At 34.2% G+C, this 12,885-nt stretch overlaps 1 protein-coding gene across 8 annotated transcripts in view; it reads left to right on the top strand.

Moving 5' to 3' along the window:
* TMEM131 (transmembrane protein 131) overlaps positions 1–12,885 on the top strand; it is a 264,070-nt gene that overhangs the window by 221,264 nt on the left and 29,921 nt on the right. For all 8 annotated transcript variants that reach the window (XM_056808387.1, XM_056808386.1, XM_056808388.1 and 5 more), the window contains 9 exons: positions 4,165–4,275; positions 4,369–4,503; positions 5,672–5,776; positions 7,759–7,845; positions 9,607–9,759; positions 10,149–10,224; positions 10,372–10,489; positions 12,401–12,539; positions 12,653–12,762. In XM_056808387.1, the coding sequence (XP_056664365.1) occupies positions 4,165–4,275; positions 4,369–4,503; positions 5,672–5,776; positions 7,759–7,845; positions 9,607–9,759; positions 10,149–10,224; positions 10,372–10,489; positions 12,401–12,539; positions 12,653–12,762 (1,034 nt within the window). The remainder of the gene's footprint in view (positions 1–4,164; positions 4,276–4,368; positions 4,504–5,671; positions 5,777–7,758; positions 7,846–9,606; positions 9,760–10,148; positions 10,225–10,371; positions 10,490–12,400; positions 12,540–12,652; positions 12,763–12,885) is intronic.

Here is a 12,885-nt window from a genome sequence, read left to right as displayed (position 1 = left end):
ATCAGATGTATAAATATGAGACATGACCAAAGAAGAAAAAGAGAAGGTTAAAGATGATAAAATAACTAATTTAGTTTACCAAAAAAAATTGTTTTTTTTTCTTTCACAAATTAAATAAAGTTAAGATTAAAGGGGGGAAATGGAAAAAAAAAACTTTTCAGGGTCTCATTTCCAAGATATGTAAGGGACCAATTGAAATGTACATGAATCGTTTCCCAGTTGGTAAATGGTATAAGGATATGAACAGACATTTCTCAAGGAAGTAAGCTCCAATTATCTTTAGCCATGGGTAACTAGGTGGTGCAGTAGATAGAGCCCTTGGCTGGAAATCAGAAAGACTTCCCGAATTCAAATAAGGCTTCTGACACTTAGTAGCTTTGTAACCTTGGGCAAGTCTGTTAACCATGTTTGCCTCCATTCTTCATCTGTAAAATGAAAGAATTTGCAAATCATTCAAGTATCTTTGCCAAGAAGATCCCAAATGAGGTAACTAAGGGTGTCAAAAGTCCAGGATTCACTCATGGCAGTCCTGTTGTATAACTCTAGACAAGTCACTTAAACTCACATTACCTGAGGCAATTGTAATTACTAAAAGTTGCCAAACAAATTGATGAACAACTAGGTGGTTCAATGAATAGAATACCAGACCTACAGTCAGTAAGACTCCTCTTCCTTGTATCTAGGAAATAAGTCAATTCCACAAGCATTTATTAAGCTCTTACCAAGTGCCTAACATACACAACCTTGGGAATACAAATGTAAGCAGAGATAGAATCTCTGCCTTCAAGTACTCATATTCTAATGGGAGGGAAGATGAAAGTACCCTACTTGAGGGGTAGTAAAGAAAGACCGGTGGAGAATTAGGGATGTGGCCTGGTCACCCATGAAGTGGCTGGTCTGATCTTCCTTAGGTCTGGGAAGAACCTAGCCAATCAGAGGGTGAGGCTTTTTCCAAGGCACTTGTAATTTTAGAAGGAATGGAATGGTTTTTCTGGCATGGAAGTCAAAGTCCTTTGGAGGTGATTGAGGATGTAGCCTGGAATGGAATTAAGGAGGTGCCTATCAACTGAAACATGGTGAAATAAGTTGTGTTTACATGAATATGTTGGAATATGATTGTGCTGTAAGAAATAAGGAAACATGGGGGCAGCTGGGTGGCTCAGTGGTTTGAGAGCCAGGCCTAGAAAACAGAAGGTCCTGGGTTCAAATATGGTCTCGGACACTGCCTAGCTGTGTGACCCTGGGCAAGTCACTTAACCTCCATTGCCTAGCCCTTACTACTCTTCTGCCTTAAAACCAATGTACAGTATTGATTCTAAGACAGAAGGTAAGGGTAGAAAGAAAGGAAGAACGAAAGAAAGAAAGGAAGGCAGAATGAAAGGAAGGAATGAAGGAAGGAAAGGAAGAAAGGAAAAGAAAGAAAGAAATGAGGAAACATAATTCAGTGAGATGTGAACTTAGTTGAATTGATACAGAGGAAAGTAATCAGAACAAGAATAATATTTTATGCTTATAATGTCAATATTATAAAAATGAACAATTCTGAAGACTTTTATAAACTAATGAATGAAATGAGGAGAACCTGGAAAACAATTTATATATTAGCAACAATTCTGTAAAAGTAAATACTTTGAAAGATAGGAGAACTAAGATCATTACAATGGCCATCCATAATTCCAGAGGCTCATATATACCCATGCACATATACATTTACATAAACATGTGTATATACACATACACATGCATACACGAGATTCATTAAAGACATTTAAGAAGATGAGAGAGAATGAGATCTAGTGCAAAGGTATAAGGTTTGACTTTGGTAAAAAAGAAAGGCTACCTCATTGGAGGCAAAAGGAAGAGAATGGGAGTATTATGTTGAGGGGTTTATGATGAGAAAAGGAAACAATGAATGGCCTCCCTTAGTAAACAAGATGTGAAGTCCTTAGCTGAGAGGCTTGAAGAGAAAGAGGTCTGGAATAGCATTGGTGGGGAAGTGAGTCAGAAAATCAATTCATGAGCAATACAAGTATTGCCTTTCTTCAGTGAAGGCAGAGTCTAATTAAGGACACCTAAATAGTAGTATACTCAATACAATTATGTAACTAAGTAGAATGTGGGAGTAATCCAAAACTGGGATCATCATAGAACAAGAGGTACGGTATTTAAGAGTAGATGACAGTGTGGAGTTGAAGATGTTAACTATCAGATTTAAATTGGGAATGGAAAGAAGTCAAGTCAGAGCAAGTTATTGTCCTGAGAATGCACTGAGGGGCTGGGGGAGTCAGGAGAGGTGAGAGAGAATTTGAATGATAGGGGGTTATGGTCAGAAAAAGGATGTTCAAGAAGTTTTGATCAAATAAGTTAATGGTATGATTCAGAGCATAATTCCTCTGGATAACAAGTTGAATTGTAGAGTAGGTCTTGGGATTTGAGGATATTGGAGAATTCAGAGGTTTCCAGTGTTTGAGGAAATATCAACATGTGTTGAAATTGAGTGATATAAAGTCAGTAATTGGAGAGGTGAGAGAAACTGTGAAGTGCCAAACCTTGAGAAAAGGGAGAATTATGGGCCTGTAGACAGCAGCTACTATGATCTAGAAAAGGTGGAAAATGCTAATAGAGTAAACCTCGAAGGAAAAAGTTTCTAAGTAATGGTGGTGTTGAAAGAGCATGTCTGGAAATGACATTAGGGAGGACCAGAACCAATATGCCAGGAAGGTAAAGGAAGATGCAACTAGTATTTCAGAGAATAGATACATAGTTATGTAGAGGTCTCCAGAATTCAACAAGAGAAAGTAAAAGGAAATGAACAGAAATTTGTTTATTCTACAATAAGAATTGCAAGGCACAGTGGAGATGTGAACAGAACTGGAATAGGATGCAGGTATGGTAATTTTTAAAAGGATGGGAATGGGGGGAATAGGAGATCTATTGAGGGTTGAGGGTAGGTCACTCCTAGGTAGCTAGTTCAACATCAAAAACAGATTTTTATCAGTGATAAGATATTTTAAAAGAGGCTTTTAGCATCTGCTCTGCCATTGCATCTTAACAACCGGGCCTTTCCATCTGGTTTGTAGCTGAATGATACAAATAAATGTCAGTGGGAATTCTCAGCTTCTCCATTTATTTCCCTAATGCTTTGTAGTAAATGATTTTTTAATTATTTCATTATTGCCCTCCAGTTGGGAAGGCAGTATGGTACGGTGAGAAGAGCACCAGATTTGAAACCAAAAATCCTATCCCTGCCACTTGATGCCTGTGTGACCAAGACTAGGTTTTGACCTCTCGAGGCCTTAGTTTTCACATATGTAAAATGAAGAAACTGGACTAGATTGCCCTTTAGCTGTCTTCTAGCTCTAAATCTATGATCCTACAATCTAATGAAGAGTAACAAAGGGAAAAGGGCTTGAGTCTATGTGACCATAGAAGAATAACAAATAATAGAATTAGCAAAGTTAGGAGGAAAGACTAGTTTTAGGGAATGATGATTTGTTTGGACATGCGAGTGAAATTTAGCAAGATCTTTTGATATTTTATCACCTCCTCTTATCCATTTTTATTTATTTGTGCCTTTACATATTTAGTGTTTGATTTTTAAAATTATACATGTAGAGTTCAAAAGACTACCTCATATGTGCATTATATTCTACATGCATCTTTACACACTGACTTCTTTTTGTTTATTTTTTTAAGAAAACCCTTACCTCTTATCTTAATATTAATTCTAAGACAAGAGCAGCAAAGACTAGGCAATTAGGCTTAAGGGACTTGCCCAAAGTCATAAAACTAAGTGTCTGAGATTAGAACCCACATCTTCTCACCTCCAAGCTTGGTTCTCTATTCACTGAACTACCTTGCTGACCCTACTTACTACTGTTTATATGTATCTGGGGTGGGGGGTGGGGGGGAGTTAGATAGGTAGGTAGCCAGCTAAGTGTATAAGAGTTTTCTCTCCTAATTTGTGTCATTTTTTACCTTTACAAAGTTCTGAATTATAACATCCATATAGGAAAAAAAAGTCTTTTGCATACATTTATTGTCCTACTTTATTTCTCTTTATCATATATTTGGTAAAAGTTATTATATGCTCTGTGTATATTTGTGTTTTGTAACTTGAACAAATGTATATTAAGCACTTAACATATTCTTCAATCCTTCCAGTACTTTGTGCTGTCCCCAAAAATGGAGGAGCGCTTCATAGATTTTGGGATACTCAGTGCTACAGAAGCAAGTAATATGTTATTTGCAATCATAAACAGCAATCCAATTGAGGTATGACATCTTTTTTTTCTTTTAACAGAAAAACTCTAGGTTTTCACAGTTTAATAGTGAAGTCATTGCTTTTTATTTTTATTTTCTTTCAAGTTGGCCATAAAAAGTTGGCATGTAATAGGAGATGGCCTAACAATAGAACTTTTAACTACTGAGAAAGGCAACAGAACTACTATTATCTCAATCCTTCCAGAATTGGAAAATTCCCCCATACCAGATCAATCTTCGGTAAGTACACTTTTATTACCTCTTCTTTAATGTGAAGCTCCAAAGAAGACATTTATATACAAGTTGAGGATTTCAGATATTTGTTTGATGGCTCTGCCTTGAGATATAAAGTTACATAGCAGTAAAATTATATATTCTCTGAAACATGAAAAGTAGTATAGCAAAGGAGAAATTTGGATTGTTATTAAATCTCCTGTTTTTAAAGGGCAGTTTATCGGGCAAATTAGATCCATCTCCTGAAAGTTAGCTAAAAAGATTTCATTGATTCAGTTGTATTTGTATCTGATTAGCAAAAGTAGTTAAAGCATAATGTTAATGCAGCTGATGTAATGAGAGTTAGATGTTATGTCATGAGTTAATGACCTGCTGTAATCACTCTTTCTCCACATTTGTCACTGCCAAACCAGTTTTCTCATTATTAATTCAAGAATGCCACTTTATAAAATAGAAAAACTTAGTTAATCATACAGGTGGGTAAATGAGTGTGTATACATGCATGTGTTTGCAAACACATACTTCCTCTCATCCTGACAGCAACACCTCTATGCTAAAATGATAAGGAAAAATCGAAGTTACTGTTCTTAGACCTTAACAATAGTGTCTACTCCTATGGACTTGACAGTAAAAACGGGAAAGTACAATTTTAATTACTTCCTATCCATTATCTGGGATTGTGGGTTTTTGAAATGCTACAAAACAACTTTAGCAGGACTCTTAGAACAGTGCTTTTGGAAGTTTCTGCCAAAGGTCTTTTATTAGATAGAGGAATTACCGAGATTTTAATGAATTTAATCAAAAGTCATTTGACAAAATCAGAATTTGGAATTTTAGTATTCTGTTGATTGTCCTAATTTTCATATAAAATTAATTTTACTCTGGGGCAGATGGTTAATAAGTCTAAATAATGGATATATAGGCATTTACCTTTAATAGTATATAACCTCTCCCTTGAAATGTATTCTTCCTTTTAAAACTCTTAAGGTCCCTTTCTGTGTATATAAGTACAGATAAACATCCTATAAAGATCATTATTTTGAGGTATTAAATCAATGTTCCAGCCTTATACCTTACGGTTGAACAGCAAATGGTCATTATAGCATTCTTACTCACTTTAGTAGAGAGTCTGCTAAGAAGGGCTGATGATCCATTTTATTTCTTCCACATACAGGTAATATTAACTTCTGGCTATTTTGCTATATTCAGAGTCAAATTAATTGCAAAAGAACTTGAAGGAATTCACGATGGAGCCATACAGATAACAACAGATTATGAGGTGAGAGGAATTTTTCTGAATTAGATTTTTTTGGAATTTTTTCCCCTTCTCCATTTTAACTACATTTTGGAGTTCTAAGAAAGCTTAAAAATTTTTGCTCTATTGAAAAGTTAGGATGAGCTAGCATATATTTGGAAAAGCTAGATGGTTTAGTAGATAGAATGCTGGGCCTAAAGTCAGGAAGACCCGAGTTCAAATCTGGTCTCAGACATTTCCTAACTGTATGACTCTGGGGTAGGTCAATTAACCACAGATTGCCTGACAGAAGGATCCATTGGAAAAGGAAATGGCAAACCTCTCCATTATCCTTGCCAAGAAAACGCCATAGATAGCTGTGGTCTGTAGGGTAACAAAGACTCAGACATGACTGAATAATAACAAAGCATATGTTCCAAAACCCAAACTTCTTAATTATGAAAGGAATTTTAGAAAAATTCCTTAGCATATTACATCAACGGTTTGGAAGGAAATAACATATAGAACATTCACTGAGTTACATTAGACTGAAATACTTCCACTGCATCTGGTATGATAACTGAAACACTATTTCTCCTCTGCTGTGCTTCTGAAAAGATATATCTTAATTTGTTTTCTAAAAACAGTTTGACTTTTAAATAAACCAGTCTCACTAATCATCATAAAGAATCATTACATTCTTAAAGTGTTTGGGGCTTGATGTGTTTCATTAATTACAGTAATGCTTTTGATAAAGCATCTTGATATATTTCTGATAAATTTTTAAGGACTTTGAAATAATCTTACTGTCTTTGGGTAGTTATGCAGTGTATGAGCCAAGAGACTGCTATCTAATTCCTCTTGCCTATTTCTGTAAAATGAGAGGAAATGGTCGACTAATTATTTGTTAGAATAAAAATCTCGTCAGTACCTAAGGTTGAACTGTCTTGTCAGTGTGTACAGTGCCATGATAGAAATCTTACTATTGTTTAACTAATGTAAAATAATCTTTCCTAAAGAATTACACTTAGTAATTGTTAACTATGATTGGTTTTGGATATATTTCCCAGTTAGAATATGATATCCTTAAGTATAAGAAGTATCTTGATATTTTTTTCATGCGAGCCTAGCATTTAGCACAAATAAGTGTTTGATGAATGCATTTTCATTCATTCGTTCCAAAATCCAAGATAATTAATTTTTTTAAATGTGGCACACATGGTTGCCATACTAATTTAATAAGTTAATGTATATAAAGTATGCTTTGCAAACTTCAAAGCTCATTATAATTATTATAATAGGGATACAGTATGGTACAATAAAAAGAATCTTGTATTTGGAGTCAAAGGAGTCAAGTTCAAATCCCAGCTCTGTTGAGAGTCCCTGTGGGACTATGGAAAAGTTCCCTGACCTCTTAGTACCTTAGTCTCTTCATTAATAAAATGAAGAGGTTGGCCTTGATGATCTCTGAGGTCCCTTCCAGCTTTAAGTCTGTGATCTCTTGATGATTAGTGATTTATTTTAAATACATTAAAGTTTCAGCCCAGCTTATGCTATTTTATGAATACACATATAGAAAAGGTGATCTTAGGTTTGGATTCAGTGAGCTAGAAAATTGTTGCTGCATGAAAATTTTATCTCTGTTCCTTTCCTATTATTTATTTTTTGCTGTTCAAGTACAGATTATACTGAATTATTCACTTGAAAGTACTTTGGAATTCTGTTATATTTTAGGCATATTTTATAGGGAAACCCCTGTAAAACTATAAATATGAGCTATCATTAATTGCTAACCTTTAACAAGCTGAAGATGTTTGATAACTGACACCTTCGGGTAATCAGAATAAAACTTAATATATCACCATGGACTACTGACACATATTTAACCAAAGCTTTCTTGAGTTCATTTTTAATCATCTTGTAAGAGTCAAGGCTAAACTAAAACTAAAAATGTTTGGGTTTTTTCTGGATTTTGCTTTTTTTGGATTTTGGATTTTTTCTGGATTTTGCTTTTTTTTCTCCCACAGATCTTAACAATTCCTGTGAAGGCTGTGATTGCAGTGGGTTCCTTGACTTGCTCCCCAAAGCACATCGTTCTTCCATCATCCTTTCCAGTAAGATAATTAAGATTAAAATATATTTCTTAGCCTTCTCCAACAATTTACCACTTTGTGCATTTTAAAAGTTGAACTCATTTTATAGTAAAAAAAATGTCTATTAGGGGAAAATGAATTATGCTTACAATGTTTTTTTAAAACATTAATTCAAAATTCAGCAGATCCAAAATAAAAATTTGGTTCGAATTCAGCATTATACACTTATTTAATCTTTTGTCTTAAGTATATCTTATAACTCTTAACCTCCTCTCTCTATTTCCTAATTCATGCTATATTCCTAACTGGCTAGGTGATCAAGTCCTTCCTTATGCTTGTTTAATTCATCTTTCCCAAAAATACAGGTTTTCTTCCTCCCCTTGTTTCTTTAACCACAAGGAAATGCCAGAAGGGAAAAGTATGCTAATGAGGAAAGGAATGGAGAAACCTCTTTTTAGAATCAAGGTGCCCTGTTTTACTATTAGTTCAAATTCAGCATCTCAATATCTCTAATTCCTAGCTTATTTGGACCAGATTTTTTTAGAAATTTTAAATGTACTTTAAATTATTAGCTACCAAAGTGTTTTAGACCACCTTGTTAGAGAATACTAGAAGTAACTTGGAAGTACACAATACTTCAAACTTACTATTATCAGCCTGGTGAACTTTTACTGTATACAATCTTTTGAATTTAATCCTTGTTTGTTTCCAGTGACTTGTAGTAGATAGTTTTGCCCATGCTTCCCTAACATTGAACTTCATTCATTTGTTCTTCATTCATTCTCCCCAATCTACTAACAGTTGAACCAAAAATTACATAATTTAATAATATTTTTCAAACTTCTAGAAATTTACCTGAAAATTTTTAACAATATTCGGTGATGAATAGAGACTGAAATGGGACTGCTATCTTCAGCTTCATTTCAAGTTATAAAGCAGCAGTAACCAAGAAAACCGTTAGCTCATGAATATCACTGATATTTCCACTTTCCTAATATTACAACATATGTTCCAATTTAACAAAATATCTGAAAACCTTATCTTAACAGCTCTAATTATTTTCTCTGTACACTGTATTTTTTCATTGAAAAGAAATTTACAGAGGAAACTCAGTAGCTTAGTGGATTGAGAGCCAGGGCCTGGAGACTGGAGGTCCCTGGGTTGAAATCTGGCCTCAGACACTTCCCAGCTGTGTGACTCTGGGCAAGTCACTTTTGACCCCATTGCCTAGCCCCTACCACTCTTCCACCTTGGAAATAATACACAGTATTGAATAGAAGAAAGAGATTTTTTTTTAGTTTCTTTGTTGTTTTTTTTTTTAAAGAAAAGAAAAGAAAAGGAATCTACTTTTCCTTTGAATAGACTATGTCTAGACTTTTTGCTGTAGTATGCAGTATAGATAATTCAATATTTTCTGTCACAATACTGTACTGAGAATGGCTTGCTTACAACAATTCTTAACCTTAAATTCTTGTTTGATTATATTCTAATCTTCATTGTTTCATTCATCAAACCATGAGAAGAATATTTTTATAATTATTTTACTTAATTCAGCCAGACTAGGCAACAGTGATTTAGCCATTAATTTTTCTCTAGTCTTACTATCACTTTGAAATTTTGTTTATTTATCCATTCACAAAACTGATGAATAGATTTTGTTGATGTCTAAATATTCTTTGGCTTTTTGTTTCTTTAGCAAATGCCTGCCTTTTTCTAAAGTATGCATCGAAATAAAGGTGTACAGTATTATACTAATGAGTTTGTTTTTTTTTTTAACTTCAGGGAAAAATAGTTCATCAGAGTTTAAATGTTATGAGTTCCTTCTCACAGAAGGTAAAAATACAACATATACGTTCATTGTCAGAAGATGTGCGATTTTACTACAAGCGATTAAAGAGCAATAAAGAAGAATTAGAGCCAGGGAAGAAATCTAAGGTTTGGAAATTTTTGATTTATTGAATCAATAGTATAATTTTAGCTTAATGTTTTCTTTTGAGTGCAGCAAGGTTGCACAATGGATAGAATGCTGTTTGGAATCAGGAAGACCTGAGTTCAAATTCAGCCTCAAAATAGTAGCTGTGTGACCCTGGACAAATCACTTAACCTTGTTTGCCTCTATTTATTTGTCTGTAAAATGAGCTAGAGAAGGAAATGGCAAACTAGGCCAATATCCTTGCCAAGAGCCCCACATAGAGACATGAAGAGTCAGACATGACTAAAATGACTGAACAACAAACAATTTCTTTTTGTATCCTATAGTTGGTTTGCATTTCTTTATGGTTCAGCTTAGTTTTTAATGATTGGTTCTCTTTTTTTATTTACAGATAGCAAACATTTATTTTGATCCTAGTTTACAATGTGGGGATCATTGCTATGTTGGATTACCATTTCTGTCCAAATGTAAGTAACCTTAGATTCTAGAAGGGAAAAAAAAGATAATTTCTTTACCCCACCCCACCATGTATTGAATAAATGACTTGAAAGACAGTACTTTGGTTTTTGTCTATTTATGTGTATTTGTAATTTAAAATAAATTGACTATTTTAGCTGAACCTAAAGTACAACATGGCCTAGCAATGCAAGAAGACATATGGGATTCTGATTGGGATTTGCATGAAAATTTATTCAGAACATGGCTAGGAATAAAAGAAAATGCAGGTCACAGGTGAGTCTCTTTGTTTTAAGTATCCTAATTCTCATTACATATTTAATCCTTCTTCTATACTATTATGTCTTTGTTCCATCATTTTACTTGATGAATTATTGTATAAATTGAGGAATTACGTCCAGCCTTTTAAAAATAGTTAAGAAAACAGGTTATCATTTTGACTAATATTGATTGAGAATATTACCTCTTATTTCCTCCAGTCCCCTAGCTACCTCGTTGAAGCTAAAGGTATTGCTCCCTCTCCTGGCAACTCTTGTTCCCCAGGTTTTCTGTTTTCAAAATGGCATTCCAACAGAATTCAAACCTGTTTTGGGCAGGAAAACAAAAAAACTGACATCTTCTTGAAAATGAAGCTTTGTTACACTATAAAAAACTGCACTATTCATTTTCTCTCTTGTGCCCAATCAGTTGCTTTTAGAGACCCAGCAATTTTCTTCTAATCTCTTAATGCCATCCCACCACTCTTAATATGGTATCAATTGAACCATGTGTATTGTACTCACCCTACCCCTGCCTTTATATTGGCAAGTCAAATATACAAAAGATAAAGAAGAATAACTTTAAAGTATTAGTAATGCAACCTCTGTAGTACTATATTATGGATTAAGTTGACTTTTGTGAATTAACTTTGGAATCTAAACACCATTTATAACATGGTTATTATGGGAAGAAGTGTTCTGAGTTTCATATACCTGATTTATAAATGAACATTTGAAATTGAATCCTCTCATAAGTTGGAGCCTATGAATATTGCTGAAAAGATCACATTAATCTTGTATGATCATTACCACCACCACCACCACCACCATTCTGGCTAATAAGATCACATATTTATGGCCTATAATGTTTTGAATACCAAGAAGAAAGCTTAAGAATCAGGTAGTATAGCTGGCCAAAAATGCCTCTGTGTTCTCCATCATCATGTTTTTGCCCCTAATCTATATAGGCAAGATTTAAGAGAATTGTAATAACCCTTAATAATTGAAAATTAATCAATTAAAGCTACCCAGATTTCTATTGGGATCTATGGAATTTATGCCACACCTCTGTCTGCCCTTTTTTATGGATACCTTGCTGTAAGATTAAAATTAATATCCAATAACTCCAAGTATAATTTTTGAAATTTATTAATAAGAACTTGAACTAGAAGAAATAAAAGTACAAAAGTGAAAAACCTGAGTAAAGTTTTCCCAGCTGTGTTCTCAGACAAAGAGTGAGGGGTGGGGTCACACACAAACTTTTATCTCCAAAACATAAGGACATAATGTGAGAAGGGACATGGGAACCTGGGATTTTGAGTCCTGAGGAACAGATTCTAATTACACATTACCTAATATGTATTAGTACAATTTTATGCTTTGCATATACTGAGAATTCATTGAAATATTTTTCAAATATCTTAAGCGTTTTAATATCTTTAATCCTATTTTCAAGATTTGTAACTTTTGGACAGACTCAATTTTAAAATAATATAGCAGAATAAAGTGATACAAGATAACAATGAAATTAATACACTGTCAAAACACTAAAAGAGATAAAGCCTAAAATGATATTAAAGCAGTAGAAAAGATTAGAAAATAAAATAAGAGGGGGCAGCTGGGTAGCTCAGTGTATTGAGAGCCAGGCCTTGAGACAGGAGGTCCTAGGTTCAAATCTGACCTCAGACACTTCCCAGCTGTGTGACCCTGGGCAAGTCACTTGACCCCCATTGCCTAGCCCTTGCTACTCTTCTGCCTTGGAGCCAATACACAGTATTGACTCCAAGACGGAAGGTAAGGGTTTAAAAAAAAAAAGAAAAGAAAATAAGTCTGTATTTTCAGTTGAAAGTTACATTTCCCAACTACAGTTTCTTGTACTTTGGAAATTAAAGTATTTTGTCCATACAGTACATTTCAAACTTTTTTTTAGATTGACTACCATGTTTGAAGTGGATACAGATCTTCAGAAAAATGTCATATCAAAAATTACTGCAGAGCTATCCTGGCCTTCCATACTTAGTTCACCTCGAGTTTTGAGTTTCCCACTTACAAATATAAACAGCTCTTCTGTAAGTATTCAGAATGATACCACTTTTGGAAAAGCAGAACTTTGTTACAGAATGTCTATTCCTTCCTATAATTAGTGGAAATTCCAAGTTTGACCTCATATTATTTTGTTTAGGAAGAAAAAATTGTTTTAGAAAATCCAGCAGATGTTCCTGTTCATGTTCAGTTTGTTCCCATGGCTTTGTATTCCAATCCTTCTGCCTTTGTAGATAAACTACTAGAAAGGTAAATATTGTTTAAATAATTATGGTCTTTATATCTTAATGACAAGCAGCTTGACATGATGGATAGAGCTCCATCCTCAAATCAGAGTCCAAGTCCTACCTCTGCCACATACTTGTGACCAGT

The sequence above is a fragment of the Monodelphis domestica genome, chromosome 8, assembly GCF_027887165.1.
Source record: "Monodelphis domestica isolate mMonDom1 chromosome 8, mMonDom1.pri, whole genome shotgun sequence".
NCBI lineage: Eukaryota > Metazoa > Chordata > Mammalia > Didelphimorphia > Didelphidae > Monodelphis > Monodelphis domestica.
Note: the sequence above shows the minus strand (reverse complement) of the source record. Positions and strands in the feature narration are given on the sequence as shown.